The sequence below is a fragment of the Triturus cristatus genome, chromosome 6 (assembly GCF_964204655.1).
Source record: "Triturus cristatus chromosome 6, aTriCri1.1, whole genome shotgun sequence".
In the NCBI taxonomy this organism is placed as follows: domain Eukaryota; kingdom Metazoa; phylum Chordata; class Amphibia; order Caudata; family Salamandridae; genus Triturus; species Triturus cristatus.
Genome location: NC_140589.1, coordinates 1,722,453,922 through 1,722,479,244, shown reverse-complemented (window position 1 = coordinate 1,722,479,244; position 25,323 = coordinate 1,722,453,922). Strand labels below are relative to the sequence as shown.

At 50.3% G+C, this 25,323-nt stretch overlaps 1 protein-coding gene across 2 annotated transcripts in view; it reads left to right on the top strand.

Moving 5' to 3' along the window:
* Positions 1–25,323, top strand: part of EPRS1 (glutamyl-prolyl-tRNA synthetase 1) — a 483,086-nt gene that overhangs the window by 59,620 nt on the left and 398,143 nt on the right. For both annotated transcript variants that reach the window (XM_085612943.1, XM_085612942.1), the window contains exon 8: positions 23,543–23,735. In XM_085612943.1, the coding sequence (XP_085469069.1) occupies positions 23,543–23,735 (193 nt within the window). The remainder of the gene's footprint in view (positions 1–23,542; positions 23,736–25,323) is intronic.

The following is a 25,323-nucleotide window of genomic DNA, read 5'->3' as shown; positions in this document are numbered from 1 at the left end:
TGCAATGCGAAATATCCACACATCGACGTCCATCCGGTGTGCAACAAATGCCTCTCGCCGGATCACGACGAATCTACATGCATGGCCTGTGCCCGGTTCCGATCCAAGAAGACTCTACGGAATCGACGAGCGGCGAGGCTCGAGGCACAGCACGCGGCACCGGCCCCGGCCGACATCTTCAACGCCGAGACCGAAGATGTCGAAGAATTAGAGAACCTACCCTCCAGTCCCGCTTCCGAACATGACTCCGGATCGGAAGACGTCGACGAAACACTCTTTCGCAGAGATGAAGACGACGCCGAGGTAGGAGACTACAATGAGGCCTTAGGGGCCGAAGAGAGTAGCTCCGGTGACGAGCAAGGCCTACCCGTTCATACTGAAGAGAGCCCAGTGCAACAGTCTATGGCTCCGGTCGAGGGATCGCCTTCGGGCCTTACCCGAGACCTACCCCGCAGTTCTTCGGCCCCGCCCTCGGGCCCGGCCTCGGACATTCAGCGGCAGCCATTAATACCCAAACCGGCTGGTTTCCCTTCTTCGAAACCGAAACCAAACGCTGTTCAGGTTCAATTGAAACCGAAAGTGGCGCTGGTCGGATCGAGGCCTTCCACACCTTCGACGCCATTGAAACGCGTCGGCACCGAGCGCACCAAGCGAGACTTCGGTGCCGAACTCGAAGCGGCCGACGTCGGAGTCGGCATAGGAAAGAAAACCTTCGGTGCCACCAAACCTGCTCGGCTCCCGGCACCGACGCAATCTACTCCGACCCCAAAGGTCAAACTGCCTGCTGCGTCTCACATCGCTTCGACGGCAACACCACAGCCTCATGCATCGAAGACGTCGACGGCCATTCCCGCCCCTCGACTCGATGACCCGCCGGCGCCGAAAAAATCCACGGCCGCCTCTACAGAACCGGTCGGCGCTAAAGACTCGAGGGCGCTCCAGATGCGACCCGTTGCGGCGCAAAGCAACAAAACAAAAACAGTCCTCCAGGACACGTCAGGCTCCGAGCCCATAAAAGCTCCAGCAGCCTCTTCGGCGCCAGCCAACATTACTTTTGGCCTGCCACCATCCACGGCCCCGAAACTGTTCCAAATCAGGACACGGGTCACCCACACCACGGTCACACCTGCAGACCGCTCTGATGAGACGTCTCCATCACATCTCATCGACGCCGACACCGGCAGGATGATTATCCACAAACGGAGGATAACTTCGGAGCCAGCTTTGGACTCCTTCCGGATCCCACTAAAAAGAAAGCTGCCTGTGGTTTCAGAACCTGTTCTTTACGAACCTTTCCACTCACCCTACCAGGATCCACAATCCTTCTCTCCCACACAGTCCGACACGGATGCGTTGGAGGACTACATGGGTGACCAAGTCCCCTACCACAGAGACATGGACCCTGTCGACCAACAGGACCCTGATCAAGCTTGGGATGACCCTGTGGACCCAGGTGCACCTCTAGATGCACAGGACCCGCAACTCTATGGAGCAAAAACATCTCCCACAGAGGACACTGCAGCGTTCAACGCTCTAATTGAACGGGCTGCGGCCAATCATGGGGTGCAGCTTCACTCTGACACCGTCGAGGACGACTTTCTTATGGACACTTTCGCATCCTCAGAAAGGCATGTAAAGACTCTGCCCATGTTGAAAGGGGTCCTCAAACCAGCCAAGGACATCTTCAAGGAACCCACCAGGGCAAGGGTGATAAACCCCAGGATCGACAAAAAATACAGATCAGCACCTGGGGACCCTACTTACATCAGAGGCCAATTACCTCTAGACTCCATTGTCGTTGCAAATGCTCGCAAGAGGGCACACTCGCAAACGACAGGTGACGCTCCTCCCCCGGACAAAGAGTCCAAGGTGTTAGAGACCTCTGGCAAACGGGTTGCCGCCCAGGCAGCTAACATATGGCGTATAGCCAATACTCAAGCGCACCTCGCTCGCTACGATAGAGCACACTACGACACATTAGAGCAACTATTCCAACATCTCCCTGACCAATACAAGGAAGGTGCAGAGATCCTTAACAGGGAAGGACAGCTCCTCACAAACGCATCCATCAAGTGTGCGCTGGATGCCGCAGACACAGCTGCCAGGGCCATAAACACTAGCGTCATGCTGCGACGACATGCCTGGTTGCGAATCTCCGGATTCAAACCAGAGGTGCAAAATAACATACTCAACCAGCCTGTCAACCCCGACTATTTATTCGGCCCGGAGGTTGACACCACCCTTGAGAAAATAAAAAAAGGACACGGACACTGCAAAGTCCATGGGGGCTCTCCAGACTCAGTCCTTTCGGAGCGGCTCCTTTCGTCGCCCCGGAAATAGAGGAGCTGGTAGAGGACAGGGGTCACAGCAAACATACAACAAAGGCAATACACAAACCACCTACGATAAAAACACACGGGGTGGATATCGTGGCTCCAGTACAAAGGGCAGAGGACGCGGCTACGGCAACACCAGGTCCTCCCCCAAGAACAAACAGTGACGCCCTCTCCCTTCCTCCCGACCACCTAACACCTGTCGGGGGAAGGCTACAAAGGTTCCTGTCCACGTGGAACTCCATCACCACGGACAGGTGGGTCAAAGATATTGTTAGAACTGTCTAGAACTAACCTCCACTCCACCCACAATACCTCCAAAAAACCGTCCTATGTCCTCAGAGCACTTAACGCTCTTACAGCAGGAGGTGCAAAGTATGCTTCTAAAAGGCGCAATAGAGGTCGTACCCGTCCACGAGCAAGGTACAGGGGGTGTACTCCCTGTACTTTTTAATACCAAAAAAGGACGGGTCTCTCAGACCTATATTAGACCTGAGACCCCTGAACAGATACATTCTTTCCGAGCATTTTCACATGCTCACTCTACAGCAAGTCCTTCCGCTTCTCAAGCAGGGAGACTTCCTGGCCACACTGGACCTCAAAGATGCGTATTTCCACATACCCATTCACCCCTCACACAAAAAATACCTCAGGTTCACTGTCCAAGGGCAGCACTACCAATTCAAAGTCCTCCCTTTCGGCGTGACAACAGCACCCAGGGTTTTCACAAAGTGCCTAGCTACCGTGGCTGCACATCTACGAAGGCAACACCTTCACGTCTACCCCTACCTGGACGACTGGCTCGTTCAAGCGAAGTCAGCCCAGCAATGTGCCAGCCACATGTCCCGCACCATTCACCTCCTTCACAGTCTGGGATTCTCCCTAAATTACCCAAAATCCCATCTCCAGCCCGCACACGTACAACAGTACCTAGGTGCGACTATAGACACTCTGGCGGCCACAGCTCAGCCAACTTTAGTGAGGATCAACAGCATGCAAATGCTGATTTCCAAGTTCAAACACCAACACTCCCTTCCTGCGCGAGTGTTCATGCAGTTGATAGGCATGATGGCCTCCTGCATTTTCATAGTCCCGCACGCGAGATTACATATGCGCCCGCTTCAGGAGTGCTTAGCACGTCAGTGGAATCAGGCTCACGGACAGTTTAAAGACCTAGTGTTGGTGAGCGGTCGGGCATACAACTCTCTGCATTGGTGGAATCCACAAAACCTTTGCAAGGGCCGACCGTTCCAAGAGCCTGTTCCACAGATAATACTGACAGCGGACGCGTCTCTCCAGGGATGGGGAGCTCATGTACTCCACTACACAGTGCAGGGACTATGGACAACACAACAGAAAAAGATGCACATCAACCTTCTGGAACTGATGGCAATCTTCCTAGCTATGAAAGCATTCAAGGTCGTGTTGATCCGAACGGACAACATGACCGCAATGTACTACATACAGAAGTAGGGAGGAACACACTCCACAGTTGTCTCATCTGGCTCAGAGCATGTGGAAGTGGGCCATTCAGAGGAACATGTTCCTCATGGCAGAACACCTCCCCGGCAAGGACAACCAGATGGCGGATCTGCTCAGCAGACACAGCCATCAAATGCACGAGTGGGAGTTACACCCATCAGTACTCCAGCCGTACTTCCAGCAGTGGGGTCATCCAGAGATAGACCTATTCGCCACAAACGAAAACGCAAAATGCCAAAGCTTTGCCGCCAGGTTCCCACATCCGCAGTCGCAGGGCAATGCGATATGGATGAACTGGTCCGACAGATTTGCGTACGCTTTTCCCCCAGCACCACTGATACCGCTGGTGGCACGCAAACTCAGACAACACTCACTGACACTCGTCCTGGTTGCTCCAACGTGGGCACGCCAGCTGTGGTACACCACCTTTCTCGAACTTTCCGTGGTGCCGCATCAAAGGCTGCGGATCAAACCCGCGCACTTGACGCAGACCCATGGAGACATTCAGCACCCAGATCCGCAACAGCTGAACCTGGCAATCTGGCTCCTGAAGTCCTAGAGTTTGGCTACCTAAACCTGCCACCTGACTGCATGGACATCATTAAGGAGGCCAGGAGACCCACTACCAGAGCTTGCTATGCAGCCAAATGGAAGAGGTTCGTCATTTATTGCAATAATAATGACATTAACCCGCTAGACGCATCCATACAAAACATAATTTGTTATCTCTTACACCTATACCGATGCAATCTGGCGTACACCTCTATACGTGTTCATTTGACCGCCATATCAGCCTATCTGCAGACCAGGCAGCACCTCTCTCTATTCAGAGTGCCTGCCATCAAAGCATTCTTGGAAGGACTCAAACGAGTCATTCCTCCAAGCCACCCACCGGCTCCAATGTGGAACCTCAACTTGGTCCTCACACGCCTGATGGGTCCACCCTTTGAACCTCTACACTCATGCGAGCTTCAATTCCTTACCTGGAAAGTAGCTTTCCTAGTAGCAATCACTTCTTTAAGAAGAGTTAGTGAACTCCAGGCACTAACCGTTCAAGAGCCATTTATACAGGTTCACGCCAATAGGGTCGTACTACGTACCAACCCAAAATTCATGCCCAAGGTAATATCGCAGTTCCACATGAATCAAACTATTGAACTGCCTGTTTTCTTCCAAAACCCACACACTGTCGCAGAAAGAGCACTCCATACACTAGATGTAAAGAGGGCCATAATGTACTACATCGACAGGACTAAAGCCTTTAGGAAGACAAAATAACTTTTCGTTGCCTTTGCCCCACACCACAAAGGTAACGCTATCTCCAAAGCAGGTATAGCCAGATGGATCGTTAAATGTATTCAAATTTGCTATCAAAAGGCTAAACGCACTTTAACGATTCCCCCGAGAGCCCACTCAACACGCAAGTTAGGGGCCTCCATGGCTTTTCTAGGAAACATTCCCCTGCATGATATATGTAGAGCAGCCACCTGGTCCACTACACACACATTTACAAAACACTATTGTGTAGATGTGCAATCAAAACAGCAGGCAGCTGTAGGACAGGCTGTTCTCAAAACTCTTTTTCAGACCGCTGCAGCTGGCACTGGTAGCCGCCGCTAATGAGAGGGCACTGCTATATATTCTATGCACAGATATGAATTCAGCAGCCCACATGCCTCGAACTGAATATGCTACTTACCAGTATGCATCTGTTCTTGGCATGTAGGGCTGCTGACATTCATATCGCCCTCCCCGGCGCCTGTAGCAGCTGCAGCTCTCAGAATTACTGTAAGCATGGTCATCTTTTTCTGTATCTACTCCATCACTGCCACAATGGCGAAAAACAATCTGAGGATGGAGAGGATGCCCATGCGCGCTGTAGTCCAGGGGAGGAGTCACCTATCCCAGGATACTTCGAAGACTCTTCCAGGACAACAACGTGCAAACATCTGGACCCAACACTAGGCGGCGATCTATGCACAGATATGAATGTCAGCAGCCCTACATGCCAAGAACAGATGCATACTGGTAAGTAGCATATTCATTACCTTAATCAACTATGTGAATGAGCCTTTTATGTAATTATACAGTAAATTATTTCCAGCATATTAACTTGTCATTTTGCTTTTACTTCAGACTGCTTTTATATCATGTGAATTGTGTGGGCCTGTCAGATAGCACTGCAGGTGGTTGAAATGATGGAAATGTCAGTACTGCTTAATTTATTGTTAATAGACTTTGATAGATGCTGTTACATTAATCAATGTATGGTTTTCCTGTGGGCTGAAGAATAATAGTACTGAATGTTGAAAGCAAAGATGTTGTGTTGCTCATAAAGGTTAGGGCACATAACTTTAGGTTGTAAGCTGTGATGTGACCAGTCTCATGAATTGTACATGTCCGAATGCTTGCCCAATGAACAGTTTTTAATCTATCTGAGAGTAGTTTGTACATTTTAAGATTCAGTTACAGATAAAGCGTGTCCCTTGGTCAGATACCTACAGAGAACCTGCCTCCTTGTTTTTTCCATGCAAGTTTATACTGTCATACGACCAAGGAACAGTTTGACTGGAGGCAGCTTTTGGTGTGTATTGGGGCAGTCACTACATTATCTCGACCCTTATCACAGTTATGCTTGTATATGGCACACACTGTTTTAAATTTACTTTGACTTCAGTGTGGGCGCTACTTACTGTAGTGGTTTGTTTTATCATAGAGCTGTACATGTGATATTGCAACTGCCCAAATATGCTGTCAATGAAAGTAGTCTGCACACCTTCAAGTTAGCTGTTTGTCCCTGAGATGAGTGTGCTGCCTTCTTCCACAACTTTACTCTGATGTGACCAGGACAACTATGTGTTCGAGGCATATGAGCTGCAGATCACACACTAAGGATAAGATCGCCATCTGGTGTTGGGCTCGGATGATTGCAGGTTGTTGTTGTCTTCGGAAGAAGTCTTTGGTCACGAGATTGGTGACTCCTCCCCTGGACAACAGTGCGCATGGGCATCCACTCCATCCTCAGATTGTTTTTTTTCCCAATTGGGTTCGGATGAACTTTTTTCCGCTCCAGCAGAAAACTTATAGCAATCACTACAACTCTCATAACTTCAAAACTCGACGTCGAAAACCATATCGGACCGACTCCGGACGCGGCTGATGGAAAGGACACCTTTTAAAAAATGCCCCCAATGTGGAGCAAAGTTCCCTCATAGCGATCACCACGAGGTCTGTAATTTGTGCCTTTCACCAGACCACAACAAATCCAGCTGTCCAGCCTGCGCTGCATTCGGTTCGAAGAAAACCATCCGGGATCGAAGATCTCGACGCCATATCATGGCCAAGCCGGTTCCGGAACCAGAAGACATCTTTGCACAGGACGTCCCTGACGATGACTCCGAAGATCTCCAAATCGTGTCCGAGGCCGACGATTCAGATCCGGGGCAGCCTGTGAGTACCAGCCCCCCTACCCCAACACCACCCAAAAAGACATTGGTCAAGACTCTGCCAACTGGGCCCAGTCGCGATCCAAAAACATCTTCTGAAGCCCCGCCCTCGGGCCCGGCTCCGAAGAAAAGTAAGCCTACAGGTGGCTCGGGCTCGAGCAAACCTCATGTCATTGTGCCTATAATACCTTCGGCACCAAAGCAGGCTTCGGGACCGAAATCTCCATCGGGCCCGAAACGTCACTCGGTCCCAACATCTCCACCGGCACCGAAAAGTTCTTCGGCACCCAAAACCTCTTCGGTGCCAAAACACGTCCATAAAGACCCGAAAACGTCTGCGCCACAGCCGCCTTCGGACACTGACGAACTCTTTCGACCTGATCCTAAGCAAAAACGGATTTACATAAATCCGAAAACTGGACATGTCACAGCGGTGCCCTACAAGAAAAGGAAGCTGGACTCACCACCTCTTCCAGCACCTCCAAAGAAGGACTGTGCCACTTCACCCATACGTCCTTCCTCTCCTACATTACCTCCTATTCCATCCCCCCCAACCCCCACCACCTGCACCTCTACCATCGCCTTCTCATACACCACCTCCACAGGATGATGATAATTTTGAGGGAGGGGGAGACCCAGATTTCTTTACTTATCCCACTGATCCTACTGATCCCTTTACACTCCTGGACACAGCACCAGTAGATGACTGGACTTACCCTATGTCTGATGTGCCTGACCCCGCTCCATACCACTCAAAACCCTCCCCTCCTGATGACCATTTAGGGTTCGGTCAGCTTATTAACAGAGCAGCATCGTTTCATGGTGTCACCATGCACACCGACACTCCTGAGGAGGACTTTCTACTCTACACTTTTGAGCAGTCCCAGAAAACAGTCCACATTCTACCCATGATTAAGGGAGTGATAAAGCATGCCACTGAGGTTTTAAAGACCCTGTCAGGGCCAGGGTTCTCAACCCCAGAATAGAAAAAAAATACAGACCAGCGCCACAAGATCCTGCGTACATCAAGGCGCAACTCCCCCCTAGACTCACTAGTCGTCTCCAATGCCAGAAAAAGGGCAAACTCCCAAACAACCGGAGACACACCGCCCCCAGACAAAGAGTCTAAACTCCTGGAGGCTTCCGGCAAAAGGGTTGCTGCTCAAGCGGCTAACCACTGGCGTATCGCAAATACACAAGCCCTATTGGCTCGTTATGGTAGAGCCCATTATGATCAACTGGAGGATCTCTTGCAACACCTGCCTGAACCTTTCAAAGCACAGGCCACTGACCTCATACAAGAAGGCAAACTAATATCCAATGCCTCCATTAAATGTGCATTAGACGCAGCGGACACCGCCTCTAGGGCAGTCAACACAAGCGTATTGCTTAGACGCCACGCATGGCTGCGCATCTCCGGCTTCAAGCCGGAAGTACAAACCTCCATTCTTGCTCAACCTTTTAATCCGGAGCAACTATTCGGCCCGGCAGTAGACACTGCCCTAGAAAAAATTAAGAAAGATAATTAAACTGCAAAATCTATGGGAGCATTGCAGTCTACTCAACCCAGAGGCTCCTTTCGTCGCTCCTTTTATAGAGGAGCTTCCAAAAATGTGGGAACAGACAACTCTTCCACCTTCAAAGCATCAGGTCAAGCATCTCCTAACAAAGGATATTTTAGAGGAGGGTATCGGGGAAACAATAATGAAGGCCGGGGACGGGGCAACAACAACAACACCCGCTCCTCTACAGCCACCAAACAGTGACTTGCCACCTCTCCCCCCAGACCATTCCACTCCGGTCGGGGGCAGGCTTCAACAGTTCCTACCTGTCTGGAATACCATCTCTACAGACAGGTGGGTAAGACAAATTATCCACTATGGCTACTGCCTCAAACTCATAAACCCGCCCCAAAACATACCACCCAGACACCGTCCCATGACGTCTCTCCACCTCACGCTCCTCAAACAGGAAATACAGTCTTTGCTTCAGAAAAACGCAATAGAACCTGTTCCACTACAACATCAGGGCACAGGAGTATATTCTCTATACTTCCTCATTCCCAAAAAGGACAAAACTCAAGACCCATACTGGAGCTCAGACTACTGAACCAGTACATACAATCAGATAATTTCCACATGATCACTCTCCAACAGGTCCTTCCATTACTTCAACAAGGAGACTTCCTTGCTACATTAGACCTCAAGGACGCATATTTTCACATCCCTATGCATCCCGCTCACAGGAAGTATCTACGATTCGTGGTAGACGGTCAGCACTATCAGTTTACAGTTCTCCCATTCGGAGTAACAACTGCACCAAGGGTCTTCACCAAGTGCTTGGCAGTTGTGGCAGCATATCTCGGGAGATAACAAATCCATGTCTTCCCCTATCTGGACGACTGGCTCATAAAAGCCAATACTCTAGACAAATGCGTTCACCACACCCACCGCACTATTCAAACCCTGCACAACTTGGGATTTACCATCAACTATCCCAAATCTCAACTACAACCCTCCCAAGTACAACAATACCTGGGAACCACCATAGACACAGCCAAAGCCGTAGCTTATCCCAGCATAGCCAGGATAGCCAACATACAAAGTCTGATCAAGACATTTCAAACACAACACTCTCTCCCCGCAAGAGTGTTCATGCAGCTCTTAGGCATGATGGCGTCATGCATCTCCATAGTACCCTACGCACGCCTTCAAATGCGTCCCTTACAGGAATGTCTAGCACAACAGTGGAATCAGGCCCATGGACAACTTACCGATCTGGTGTTGGTGGACAGCCGCTCACTTCGCTCACTGAAGTGGTGGAACACCATCAACCTGTCCAAAGGGCGGCCGTTCTTGGAGCCCCTTCTACAAGTTGTGCTGACCACCGACGCATCTCTCACAGGGTGGGGAGCCCATTTCTTTAACACACCACTCGGGGACGGTGGACAACTCAACAAAAACAGTTCCACATCAATCACCTAGAACTTCTAACGGTGTTCCTAGCACTGAAATCCTTCCAAGTGCATCTCCAAAACAAAACTGTCCTCATCCGCACGGACAACATGACCACAATGTATTACATACAGAAACAAGGAGGGACACATTCTCTACAACTGTCCCAACTGGCGCAACAAATTTGGAGATGGGCTATTCCCCGGAACATCTACCTGCTAGCAGAACACCTCCCAGGGGTTCAGAACCAGGTGGCCGACCTCTTAAGTCGCCACACACAGCAGATACACGAATGGGAACTACACCCAAAAGTCTTACTTCCATTCTTCCAAAAGTGGGGACAACCAGACATAGACCTGTTCGCCACACCAGAAAACGCAAAATGCCCAACCTTCGCCGCCAGGTACCCACACCCGCGATCAAAGGGCAATGCAATATGGATGAACTGGTGAGGCAGATTTGCTTACGCTTTTCCGCCTCTCCCTCTCATTCCATTTGTGGTACGCAAACTGAAACAACAGTCGCTGACACTCATCCTAGTGGCTCCCACTTGGGCACGTCAACCCTGGTTCACCACACTTTTGGAACTATCCTTGGTTCCACATCAAAAACTGCATCTCTCCCCGGATCTATTAACCCAGAACCATGGAGAAATCAGACACCCAGATCCTCAAACACTGAACTTGGCAATCTGGCTCCTGAAGTCTTAGAGTTCGGGTACCTCAACCTTCCTCCAGACTGTATGAATATCATTAAAGAAGCCAGGAGACCTACTACTAGGGCTTGCTATGCTGCAAAATGGAAACGATTTGCCATTTACTGCGCTAACAATGACATACAACCACTGGATGCTTCCATCCAGAACATCATTTGCTATTTATTGCACTTGCAAAGATGCAGTTTAGCGTATTCCTCTATACGTCTACATCTAGCGGCATTAGCAGCCTATTTGCAAAATAGACAACACCTGTCCCTCTTTAAGTTACCAGCTATTAAAGCATTTATGGAGGGTCTTAAAAGAATCATTCCTCCAAGGTTACCGCCTTCCCCGGTGTGGAACCTTAATATTGTTCTAACAAGGCTCATGGGTCCACCATTTGAACCAATGCACAAATGCGAACTGCAGTTCCAAACATGGAAAGTGGCTTTCCTCATCGCAATCACATCCCTGCGAAGAGTAAGTGAAATACAAGCCTTAACTCTCGAAGAACCCTTCCTACAACTACATCGGAACAAAGTGGTTCTTAGGACGAATCCAAAATTCCTCCTTAAAGTCATTTCCCCTTTCCATCTAAACCAGTCTGTGGAACTGCCAGTCTTCTTCCCTAATCCAGACTCAGTAGCCGAGAGGGCACTTCATACCTTAGATGTTAAAAGAGCCTTGCTCTATTACATCGACAGAACCAAACCTTTTCGGAAAACCAAGCAACTGTTTGTTGCTTTCACTCCACCACACAAAGGCAACCCCATTTCCAAATCGGGTATCGCCAGATGGATAGTCAAATGTATCCAAATATGTTACCAAAAAGCTAAACGTACTCTTACCGTTCCCCCTAGGGCGCACTCCACGCGTAAAATAGGGGCCTCTATGGCATTCTTAGGGAACATCCCCTTAGAAGACATTTGCAAAGCAGCCACATGGTCTACTACACACACCTTCACTAAGCATTACTGTGTTGATGTGCAATCCAAACAACAAGCTTCAGTAGGCCAAGCTGTCCTAAAAACTCTATTCCAAACTGCTGCAACTGATACAGGTGACCACCGCTAGGGGAGACACTGCTATATAGTCTATCCTTAGTGTGTGATCTGCAGCTCATATGCCTCGAACGGAATATGCTACTTACCAGTATGCATCTGTTCTTGGCATGTAGAGCTGCAGAGCCACACACGCCCACCCGCCTCCCCGGGACCTGTATCTGTTCCAGCATTGTCTTAATTAGACACTACACATGGACATCCTTTCTCTTTACTTCTTAGACACTCCATCATTTCCCATCATGGCGAAAAACAATCTGAGGATGGAGTGGATGCCCATGCGCACTGTTGTCCAGGGGAGGAGTCACCAATCTCGTGACCAAAGACTTCTTCCGAAGACGACAACCTGCAATCATCCGAGCCCAACACCAGATGGCGATCTTATCCTTAGTGTGTGGCTCTGCAGCTCTACATGCCAAGAACAGATGCATACTGGTAAGTAGCATATTCCTTTGTACTGCCTGGTGTTTCTCTTTTGTTCACTTACACACAAAATCGAAATTTTTAGCTCAATTCAAACAAACGTAGTGCTCTTTTGTCAAGTAAATCTGGTCAAGGGTGAGAGCGCTAGGTGGCGCCGGTCCAACATGGCCGCTCGGCGGTGAGGCTCCGGACGCCTAACCCCGCAAATCCTCCTAAATTCGTGGCGAGCTGCCCTGGCCGGCTCATTCGGGGCGCAAGGGAGCGCGGACCTGACCCGCGGGCCTGAGCCCGAAATTAACGGGATTCGGCCTGGCTTACGCAACCATTTGCGAACTGGAGGCGGGCCGGCGGATGACGGTGGCAATCCTGGTGCTGGGACCCGGGCGGGCTGCTAATCGAGCCCGCGGCTCCCGCATGGTGTCTAGGCCCAGCCTTCTTGAGACATCGGCGGCCTTGTGGAGACACTTCAACTGCCGCAGCTGGCCCCCCCCCCCCCCCCCCCCCCCGCGAGAAGAGAGGTGTTCCCGCCCCAGGACTGCCAGCGGTGAGTGTGGGGGTGCGGAGCGGGCCCCAGGGGGCCGCACTTTGGTGGACGGCGGCCGGCGGCCGGCGAGTGCGTCGCTGAGGAAGGCGTGTGAGTGGGGCTGCCCTGGCTGTCGAGGTGATCGGGGAGTAGTGGGGGGGCCCCCCTTCGTGCCGGGTGTCGACGGTCGGGGTCCGGCTCACCCCGCCCCCCCCCCCCCCTGCGTCCGCCGCTGCACTTGGACCTGGTCCCTCACGATCTGCGGGGGCCGTTGAATGGCGCCTTAGCTGATCGGGCCGCAAGCCGGCGGTCGGTGAGTGCGGCATCCTCCAAACCCCCCCCCACTGGCTGCAGGTTTTACGCCATCGGCTGTGAAGGGGTCAAGATCCGGGGGGGGGGGGGGGGGGGGCACCTGAACTGAGTGCTGGCATCGGTGGTTGGGGATCCACCGCGAGGTGCCTTGAACGAGGGCGGACCGTCCCGCCTGTTCACCGAGGACCACCTTGAAGGGCTTGGACGTCTGCACGGACTGCTCGGGTCCTGTGACTTCGCTGGGGGCTGTGTTGTCCGGTAGGAGGCGGCTCGCTGCCCTGGGTACTGGCGGGCCTCGAGTCTGGAGTTTCTAGTCGGCGGCCTAGAGCGCTATTCGGCTGCCTTTTTGGGCGGCGCGCAGGGACGTGATCGGCATTGCTGGTGGCAATCGGCCTGCCGGATGGGTGAGGTGCCCCGGCTGTGCATCCTCCCCTCCTGCCATCCGCCGCCCTGGTCCGTGTGGGGTCTCCGGACGGTATCCGTGTTGTTCACTGTCCGGCCGTGACATCCCCTGTTGACTGTGGGGCGGCCATCATGGGTAAGGACAGGGCTTCCAGGCCGCCACCCGCAGCCACTCAAACCAGGATTGATCAGTACACGACATCCGAGAGGGGGGCGGGCTCGACCGAGGCGGTGACTTCAGCCCCCAACACGGACCCAACAGCCACTTTGCAGGCTATCAACGCCTCCCGCTCCTCCCTGGAGGGTATGGTCGGGGAGATCAAGGTCGACGTTGCCCTCCTCCGGCAGGACCTGCGTAACGCCGCCGCCCGCATCTCCGAAACTGAATCAAGAATATCGACAGCCGAGGACGACATCCGTCAGTTACAGGACCAAGTGCGAGAGCTGACCACCCACTCTAAGGAACTGCACCGCCGGCTGGCTCCCAGGCCTCCAGTTGCGCCCCCCCCGCCCTTTCATCTTAAAGATCCTCATTTTCAGAGACGGGGACGCGATTCTCCTTGAGGCCAGGCGCAAAGAGACTCTCAAAACCACACTATAATGATCTTCCCAGACTACACCCGGGAGGTCCAGGAGCTCAGGCGATCCTACACGGAGGTGAAGCAGAAGATGCGGGCCATGGGCCTCCAGTACCAGCTTCAGTTCCCGGCCCGCCTCCGGGGCATTTTGCAGCACAAAGCAATATTTTTGACACGCCGCGAGCAGCCTGGACCTGGCTGACGGAGGAGCGTCCTTTGCACCGATCTTGACAGGGATCACCGGCGGCTGGACGTCGGGGACAGGAGGTGCCCCGGCCGTCCAGAACCCGTCGACGGCGACGAACACTGCCCCGGAGGCGCGCAGCAGGAGAGGCGGTCGTCATGCGCTCCGTGGGCCGGACACGCCGGGAGTCTGGGGCCTCTTTTGCCTCTTCGGCTGCACCTACAAGTCCCGCTGCTACTGGACGACACACTGAGTCCCCCCCGCGGGTGGGCTCTGCAGCCCAGCCAGATGCACAAATGGACCTTACGGATCTTTCCCGCAGTCCGGTCATTTGATTTCCTTTAATGTAGGTGGACTTGTGGAAGGGGGAAGGGATTTGCTTTTCCAGGCTGGCGATGCGAGGGACTGGGCTTCAGTGTTTCACTACAATTGCAGCTCTCGGCCAGGGCAGGAGATTTTGCCTTATTCCGATCTACTGATCTACTGAGGGGTCCACTAGATGCTCAAGCCCGAGCGTTTTAGCTTGGTTGTTGTTGCATACCGTTGGGGCAACAGGTGCTTCTGTTTTCGAAGTATAGGTTGGGGGGTTGGGGTTGGTTTGGGGGTGTTTCTTCCTCCTAGGGGGGCTTTCGTTGGTGGGGGATGAATTCCTCATTGTTGTGGTCCTATGGCATCCAGCCACTGTTGACCTGATCCCCTGTCCGCTCTCCCGATGTCTCTCCCTCCGGGGAGACCATGCGCCTGCGCCCCCTTCAGTTTTGGTGTGGTTGCCGTGCCCTACGGGTGGCCCCTTTCTGCGCGCTCCCCGGCCCTCCTTGCAATTGACTCCGGGGTCATCCGTTCCCCACAAGGGACGCGCTTCTTACAAAGGCACCCGTCCCCAACAAACGCAGAGATGGCGTCGTACTCTGCTCCCTGCTCCAGGCTCGCTCCCCTTAACTTATGGAGTTCCCCACGGTCTGAGGGATACGCTCCCTTTACTCCGGAAGACGAGAACTCTGTTTAGGCATGCCCCCGACTATACTTATGGCTGACACAACCCTTCCTAGGGCCGCCATGCGCATACTGTCCTGGAACGTAAATGGTCTTTTGGACCGTTTCAAACGCATGGCTGTCCTCAAAAATGCGCAGCGTATGGAGATCGACGTGCTTCTCCTTCAGGAGACCCACCTCCTCGGCAATAAATGTCCCTTTCTCGCCCGCTACGGATATGACAGGGTTTGGCACTCCGGCTTTGCTAGGGGATCCCGGGGGTGGCTATCCTTATCAGACGGTCCTTTCCCTTTGTACTGGCCCAAGTGCATTTAGACCCCCAGGGTTTGGCGGTTGCAGTTTGTGGCACTCTCGAGGGACGATCACTCACCTTGATGTCCCTATATGCGGCACCGTCCCTTTTGCAGGCTGCCCTTTCCTACACCGCAGATTTGCTGCCAACGCTCCCGGCGGGCTCGCTCATTTTAGGGGGGGGTGGATTTCAATGCTGTCTACACGCCCCATATGGATTTGACGGATCCGATCTCACTCGCCAGAGCCGCTCGTGCGAGGCAGTTGTCGAGTTGGGCTTAAGCCCAGGGCCTATGCGACGTCTGGAGGGTTTGGCACCCACACGCTCGTCCATACACTCACACCTCGGCGGCACATCATTCACACTCCCGGATTGACTTAATTTTTGTCCCGTCTACGGAATGTGCGGGTGTGCAGGACGCCCGCATTCTTCCGAGGGGCCTTTCAGACCACTCGCCATTGCTTCTCGCTCTCGGCCCGCCTCCCTTTTCCGCCCGCCCGATGTGGCGCCTGAATGCCTGGTTCCTCCAGGACAAAGATTTTCGGAAAACAGTGGGAGACGAGCTTATCGATTTATTATCGTCATAATGTTGGCTCTGTCTCCTCGTCGGCCATCCTTTGGGAGGCCGGCAAGGCGACTATTAGGGGGGGGGGGGCTGCCCGGGGGCACATACAGCAGCAACGCCGGACACAGCTCCAGCGACTCACGGCCTGCGAGGCACAAGCCTTGGAACTTGTACGGGACCAAGAGGCATTGAGTGATGCCGCGGCGGCTGGCCTTTCTGTGGGAGGAGATACATATGCACTCTATGGAGGCGGCCAAGACTCTTTGGCGCTCCTCGGTGGCCCGGGTGTACGGATGGGGGGATAATAACGGTACGCTCCTCCACCGGCTGGCCATTTACCCTCGCGCAAACCGGATTATTCCTGCCATTGTGGATTCCACTGGCGTGACACAATCTGTCGCAGTGGCATAGACCTTTGCAGATTATTATTCCTAACTATACCGGGCTCGGGCGCCGGGGAGGCTAGTGAGACATTAGATCTGCCCATCACGCTCCAGGAAATCGAAGAAGCAATCAATCAGTCACTTGGCTTCCGAGAAGACCCCAGGGCCGGACGGCTTCCCGCAGGAATATTATGCCCACTACCGTGAAACCCTTGCCCCGAGGCTTCTAGATCTCTATGCTGAAGTGGTGGAGAAGGGCTCATTCCCACCTGAGACGGACACGGCTACGATAGTAGTCCTTCCAAAAACACAACCGCCATCACAGTCTTGTTTGGATTATCGGCCTATATCTCTCATTAACACCGAGCTTAAGATATACGCTACCATCCTGGCGCAACGGCTTCGCCCGCATCTTGTCTCACTGATCCACCCGGACCAGCGTGGATTTATGCCGGCTCGAGGGACTAGGCACTGCTTGCGGCGCCTGCATCTGGCCCTGTCCCACCGGGAGCGCCTATCTCCTTATCTGGCCCTACTACTGGTTGACTTTGAAAAGGCCTTTGACTCGGTGGGGTGGGTCTACCTCGGAGAGGTCTTGGAGCACATGGGTTTTGGCACCCAGTTTCGTGCTATGGTCCTGGTCCTGTATGCGGATCTACGAGCCCGAGTGCTGGTGAATGGAGCTCTCTCTCACATGTTTTCCATAGGGCGGGGAACGCGACAGGGCTGCCTGCTCTCACCCCTCCTCTTCGCCCTGGCGATGGAGCCCCTGGCCGCTCTGGTCGGACCCGGTTCTCCGCGGATGGGACTGGCCGGGTATGGTCCCTGATAAGATTGCCCTATACGCGGACGACGTCCTTCTCTATCTCTCAGACCCGGCTGTTTCGGGCCCTCGTGTTCGCCAGATTCTTCGCCGTTTCGGACAGGCATCGGATCTCCGCCTAAACCCCAAAAAATCTCTCCTGGTACCGTTGCACCCGTCTAGGGAGTGCTTCGATTGGCAGTCGGATATTCCCCTCCGGAGACTCTCCTTTAAATATTTGGGGATCTGGATCACCCTTCTTCCGGAGCTCTGCTGGGCCCTCAACGTGGCCCTGTGGTAAACAAGACCAGATCTGACATGATGAAGTGGCAGCCGCTCCCATTGAATCCATTGGGGAGGATTGCACTCTACAAGATGATGATCCTCCCTAAGTTCCTATACATGCTACAGAATACGCCCTGCTCCTTCTCCCGCTCCTGGTTCCGGGAGATGGACAAGGTAGCGACTAAGTTTCTCTGGGGTGGTGGTAGGCCCCGCCTAGCCCTGGACCGTTGTCGGATTCCTTCATACGATGGAGGCCTGAGCATGACTAACCTCTATTTGTATTATCTTGCAACTCGGCTTCTGGTGGTCCATGATTGGTTCTTGGGCGGGTGGGATGATCCAGCCTATAGGCTAGAGGTACAGCGCGTGGGGTTCTCCTCCATTCAAAACATGCTCTACGGGGCGGCGATCCCCCTGTCGCTCTCGGACGTTACGCGGGCCCCCTTCTTGGCATGGTGTGCTGCTCTACGGCATACCCGCTGGACAAGGACACTGACCCTGGTCACACCACTTTGGCATGGGATTTGGCTGCGGGAGGTAGCGGGGTTTCGAGCATGGGGCCTTCTGGGGATCTCTCGCTTAGGTGCCCTGTGGCGGGGGGGGGCCGCATGTGTTCCTTTCAGGAGCTTCAGGGCCGATTTTCATTGCACCCTTCGCAATTCTATAAATACCTCCAGCTGCGCCACGCGGTCCAAACTCACATCCCTCTGGAATCACGGATTCCTGACCACAGCCCGCCCGAGGCCCAGGTGATGCTGGGGTGCCTTGGCAGGGGAGGAATTTCCCGTATTTATCGTTCCCTGGTTAATAACACTCCGGTTGACTGGGAAGGGCTGAAGCAGCGCTGGGAGACCTGGGTGGGTCCATTGGATGAAGCTGATTGGAGAGACGCCCTTATGGCCCCCAGGACGATAACCACTTCGGCTAGATTGAGGCTCATCCAGTTTTATTATCTGCATGCCGCATATCTGACCCCGGAGCGCCTCTACCGTGCAGGCCTTTCCCCGGAGGCTTCATGCGCCCGCTGTGGGGTAGGCCCGGCGGACTTCTTCCACATGGTTTGGAATTGCCCGCGCTTGGGGAGCTACTGGGGGGAGATTGAGCTTGAGTTAACGGAGGTCCTGGGGTGGGAGGTCCCCCATGACCCCAAAATGGCTTTGCTGGGGATAACGGATGGTTTTGACGGATCCCGCAATGAAAAATATTTCCTAACTACTGCTCTGGTAGTGGCTAAAAGAGATATTGCTGCCGCCTGGAAGCAGGTCGATCCACCCAATTGTGCTAAATGGAGAAGGGGCGTGGACTGGTGTGCCGCACAAGAACGGACATTATATGTTGCACGGGCATGCCCCAAAAACTTTCGCAGAGTATGGGGGAAATGGTTAGGGGGCTTATTCTAGGGGGGGGGGGGAGCACGGGTGAGGGGTGCGGGAGGCCAAGGGAGGGAATGGAGGATTTTGCTACTGCTTGTCATTGAGTCCATGATATGTCATTTTGATGCCAGTTCAATTGGTCTGTTGTATGTGCTTCTTAAGTTTGTTCTTCTACAAGAAAATAAAAATTTGATTATCAAAAAAATCTGGTCAAGGGTGTCCAAGCTGATGGTACATTCACTCATTAAACTGCACCAATTTTCCCATTGGAAATAAAACCTCACTTGAAAATCTAGGGCAAAATGTGTCTGAAACCCCATTGTAAAGTAATAAATTTACCACTTGGGTGCTATGGATGGCTCCAGCACGTCCTAGCACCTGTGACTGGAAATCCCTCTGGTGCACACCAGAGGGATTTTATTATTTGAAATTTTACCTTGGGATGCTGGGGAAGAGCTTCCCCAGCAACCTAAGGCATTTTTTCTGTAATGACCATTGGCGTGCATGGCCCGCTGACGTCATTACAGTTGAAAGTGAGAGCCAATTGGGTAATTTCACTTTCACTCCTTCGGTACTCGGGAGCTTATCTCAGCCCCCTGAGCACCGATGCAGAAGGGAGAGATATCGTTGGAAAGGGTAGAATCTCCCCTTTCATATGGTGCCTCTCCCAAGCAGGGATCCACCCACTAGACCACCGAGAGCTATTTTTGAGGGGGTGGTTGCCCCCTCGCAATGGGCTAATGCCCCCCGGCCCAAAAATGTTTCTGCCCCTGCTCCCCTCCCCTGAGGCAGAAAGCCCACTAGACAAACTAGGAATTTTAATAGGGGCACAAATGGGTGGGGTGGCTAACTCTGGCATCTGGCTCAGCCCCCACCCCTTTGAAATATCCCCCAGCAGTCTTTTTGCCCACGTCTATTTCTGATTGGAGGTGAATTCCAGCAATCCACCCCCCCCCCAATCTATACCCCCTGCCCCCTCCAGCAGGAGGAAGAAAGCCCAAGAGACCACCAGGGAGTGAATTTTGATGGGGGAGCAGTCTCCTCGCAACTAGTGCTCCTCCAGGCCTCTAAAGTCTTTCTGTCCCGTTCCTTGGGTGGGGGGAGGGAGTAAGAAAGCCCACTAGACGTCAGGGATTTTATTAGGGGCATTAATTGGTGGGTGCTGCCTACCCAGCCCCCACCCCTCCCAAATGACTCCCAGTAGTCTTTCTGCCCCCATCCAGGGCATATTGGATGTGTTTTTGTCCTATCTGCCCCCTAGTGTGGAGCAGAAAGCCCACTAGACAACCATGGATTGGATTTTGAGGAAAGGAGTGCTACCCTCTCAATGGACTAGTGCTCCCCCCCCCCTCCCTCCCTCCCTCCCAAGCCCAAAAGCCTTTGTCTTACTCCTCCCCCACCCACCCTGAAAATGGGGGAGGGCAGATTGGAGATGTTCACCTTCGATCTGCCCCCAGGTGTAGAGGGGTGCAGAAAGACTGATGCACCCTTTCTGGGGTGGGTGCACAGTGTGATGTCTGCTTGATCTGACTCCACACCTTTTGTTTTTCCCTAAATCACGCCTTGCTCCCACACCAGAATAAGTGCCTAAGTCTTTCTGAAACTAGAATTGCTCATTTCCCTTCAATTTCTGTGACGTAAACTTCAGAAAACCACTGAGACCCACAAAATGCCAGCCACCCAGCCTTCTCCTATTTGTCCAGATAAAAATGTTATCCCACTTTTCTATGGTTTGTTCTGAAGGACATATAGGAGTTTAGGTAGTGTAATCATTTCATATAGTGCTGCTCGTACCAATAGTGACGAGAAAAGTCCTCCAGTGATGGATATAATTTTCCAATTGTTGGAGTATCTGGTAGATTCTCCACTAGAAATCTGCCAGATCCCCTTGTAAATAGATTCCAAGGTATTTAAAACCTGTTAGTGACAAAGCAATCTTCGTAGTCTGGGTCAAATTTCATTGCCACTGCATTAAAGGATATAAAAGGGAATTTTCCCAGTTAATGCTGTAGCTCGAGTAGTTATAGAATAAGTGGAACATATGTAGTAGTTGTGAAAATGGGTGCTGTCTGGCTGTAAGATGTGCAGAAGGATTTCAATCTATACAATCTTTAAAACAATTCTACTGATTCTGCCCTGAACAAAAATCGTTTAGAAAAGGGATAGTGTTACACAGACTTGAGCTCAAGAATGGTAATACTAAAGATTTCCTTTCCACTTCCTTCTCCTTCCCAATGGAGAAGATGTTTGAACCACTGCCTTCCTTAATTCTCTGAATTGTTGACACTCGACTAGTGGGAGTTCTTTGAGGCTGAACCTCCAGTTTACATCCATTTTCTTTTTGAGAAGAAAGGCTCTAGTACATAACTAGCTTTACTCTTTCTTATTGCTCCAACGATGAGTATTGCTTGAATCCAGCATAGTTTCAAACTCCATTGATTGTCTTGCCATTGATCAGCACTTTTTTAGTTATCTTTCTTGGAAAAGGTTTTAAAGTGAAGATGAATGTTGACTGGAGAATCCCTATAAGTGACTCATATCCGGCGTCCTCTTCAGATTTGTATGACTGCTTGAAAATTGGTCAGTCATCAGAGTTCTGACTATATAAATGAGGCCATGCTATATAATTTGGCTGAATGTGGAGATCCAAGTTCTAAAATGTACCTGTGCCCCAAAAAATAAGCCATATTACGATTTCTTTTTGTAACGAAAAGATTATTTGAATAGACAGGCAATATGCTAGCACTAAGTTTATAAGGGCTCATTTAGTGAAAAACTGCAAGATTTGTTGAAGGCTTCAGATACTGATACTGAAAAGTCTTGCCAGCTATGGAATGCTCTTTGTGGAGAAATACTCTGAGATTGCAGAAGCTACTGAGTCAACTTTTGAAGGAGAATGTGAAGGGCCCTGGTAAATCCTCCAAAGTAGCGCAAGTCCCTGAGAAGTCATTAAATCTGAAGGGGAAGTTTGGCCGAAGTGTTACCTATTAGCAGTAAATTAGTACTTCTGGTGGAGATCACAATTCCTGCAAAATTGAGCTCCTGTAGGCTCTAAGTGAGAGGCCATTTAAGGAACATATCCAAAAAAAACTACCTCGGACACCCATCCACCAGGGAAAAACAAACCGGATTATTAATTTGAAGGTAGATTCTTGGGATTGAAGGAACATACTTTCAAAATACCAAACTTTCCAGTTAAAACTGGTTGCCATAACTAAAGCAAGCTTGTTGTCTGACACCCCAAAAACCCTTGCACAGACTTTTATCTTGGTTTAGGAGTTATATATTTTTGTCTTACTATTCTTCCCTAAGCCGATATTGTCAGATGGAAGTAGGAGACAATGGATGAATTGGGATTGCATAGCAGGTACACCACACATTTGATTTTTCTTTTAATTTTTTTACCTCCCACATTTGGCATGGGAAAACCCTGACAAAATGGTCATGTGTAAAAGCACCATAATGGGTGACTCAGCATCGATTATAGAAGTCATTTCAACTGCTTGATGGAAATACTCATACTTGTGCGGTAATATTCACCAGGTAATTAGCAAACTACTGGTATGCGTCATCCTGTGCGCAGTGTTCCCACTTCTAGTTTACCTGCTCAGCATGATCTCCTTAATCCTGTTCTTTTCTTGCCTCTCACCTGTACTACTATTCCTTTGGCTCTTTATGCCTCTTCTTTACATGCTTTCCACACGTTGTCCTGTGTTTACTCTTTCCTAAAGCTTGTTTACGGCTACACTCTTACTGAGCTTTTATCTCTTCCTTCCTGTACTGTGCACTTCCTACTATCTGATCTATGCCTCACACGCAATTCCTCAGTTTTGTTTTCCAAATGCCCTTCCCTGCATTTCTCTCTTATTTGTTTGTGTTGTAGGTACATCTTTCCATTTAGGCTAGATTTATATTTAGATTTTTAACTTTAATTCGACTATTCAGTTTTTTTAAAATTTTATTTCTTTGTTACTTTCATTTTTTTTCTGTGCATGCACATTCTACTGGATTAATCTATTTATATTTTACAAACTTAATAATTGTTTCTGATATCTTAAAAGTTTAAGGCTATTTACTTGCAGACTAGGTCTGTCGAAGTTGGCTAGGATTTGATCAGATAATTGTCTACCAAGCCATATACGCCATATGTGGCAGCCTTGTTGCATCTGGTTTTATTCTCCACTTGAAAGTGAAAGGAAATGGAAGACTTGTCTAAATTCTCAATGCCTTAAAGGAGGTTGTTGTAAGTTTTTTGCCTTCTTCACATAGGTAGTACAAATAAGGATCCTCTTGCTGCCAGTTACTAGCGTCTACCTTACTTTAAAAGCTTTATACTAATCATGATATTTGGCAGGTCTTTGGACCACTATAAATCATTATTTGAATGTGCACTCAGTGCTTTGACAACATCTGGCTGTGTCGATAAGCCACGTTTATACAATGATGCATTGCAGGTTATCTTGGAGGATGTTTCCTTGCTTCACATCAAGCCAGATCAATTCACCTACACTTCAGACCATTTTGAAACAATAATGAAATACGCAGAAAAGCTCATTCAGGAGGGCAAGGCTTATGTGGACAATACACCTGCAGAACAGATGAAGATGGAACGCGAGCAAAGAACAGAATCCAAGCACAGGAATAACTGTAAGATGTTTCTTTATTTTATGGCAGTATGTTTTTATATATATATGAGGCACTTATTGGAACAGTGCAACATACATTTATAGAAAGCAAATATATATATGCTTTCTATAAATGTATGTTGCACTGTTCCAATAAGTGCCTGGCTGGTTCTAAACTGTGAAGAAGACTAAATAGAAATAAACAAGCAAGGTAGTTATGATATTGCCATGTAATTGAACAATTAGATTTCTGTAGAAAACTTTACTTAAATAGTGTAGTTTAATACTGCATTTATAGTGATGGCATGATTAAATATTACTATGTCTCATAAGATGTGTGTCTTGAAGTGAGTAGAGAAAACATTTCTTTTGGTTTGTGCATGGCACTATTTTAAATATTTTTATTCAGTACGTTTAATGGCCATGTTAATAAAAAGAACTAACCACAACACATTTTTCAGCAATAGAATATAAAATGTCCTACTTTTCATAGCGGAAAGTTTCAATTCTATTAAGGACACAGAGTCGAGAATTATGCTTTTCTGCTTTTATTTTCACAGCAGCCATGTTAAATATTATCAAACTAGAAATTCCATGAACAATCCAGGTGCACATCTCCCATTTATACTCTATTCGTGTTGCCTCTTCTGTCTTCATGCGTCAATCCGTCGTACAGTCATCCTTTAATCCTGCTTATTTGAATTATTCTCTATGAACGAGAAAACAAATTTGAGAACACCTCCTTTAATGTTCTGGAAGATCATGCACTACCACATAACTTGATAGCTGTGTACCGATATCATGTTTCAGTAAAGCTCATATCCATTGTATTATAAGGGCATGTAGTCTTAAACAGTGGTGGCTGCTGAGATTTGAAAGTGGTGAGGCGTAAAAGTTTGAGATGAGTGGCCTGTGACGAGTGAGCATAGCGAGCAAGCCTAACTGCCATAAGGTAGGTCCGAGGTGGGATTTTTTTCTTTTTTTTTTTTAAATGGGAAAAAGGTGCATTTCAAGCACCCATGCAAAGCACTCCAACACTCAAATTTGAGTTGTAAAAAAGGCTAGAGACCTTAAGTACACTGGGCATCGGGGAAACGGGTCAATGGACCTGCCAGTCTACACCCATAGTCATACCCCCTGCGTGATCCTCACCATTCCTTCATAACACCTTTACAACAAAACCCTCATCTGAGCCATCGCAGGTGTAACATGAATTTCTAAAACTAGGATTCCTCAAAGTAATAGGGCAAGTGGCCAGAAGAAATAAACAATACCTCTTATTTGACTACCAGGATTATGGAGGCAGCACATGGACCATGGAGCTGCGCATCAATAAGGTGTCCCTAACTAAAATACATTAGAGGGGTGATAAAATCTTCTCTGCTCCATAAAAATCGGCGTTTTTTTTCCCACAAATTAGTGGCACTCATTTTATCCACCACCGATAAAGAAAGACTGAGACAGCCATTCCGAGCATGAAATCTTACCGGTTCTCTGCAGGTAACTGCAGCAAATGCATTAACCCAACGAGCGGTCTTACTGCATGAAGAGGATTCTGAGGCAGGGCCCGTCCTTTTCCGAAGACGCAAGGGATACCTGCTACTTTCATT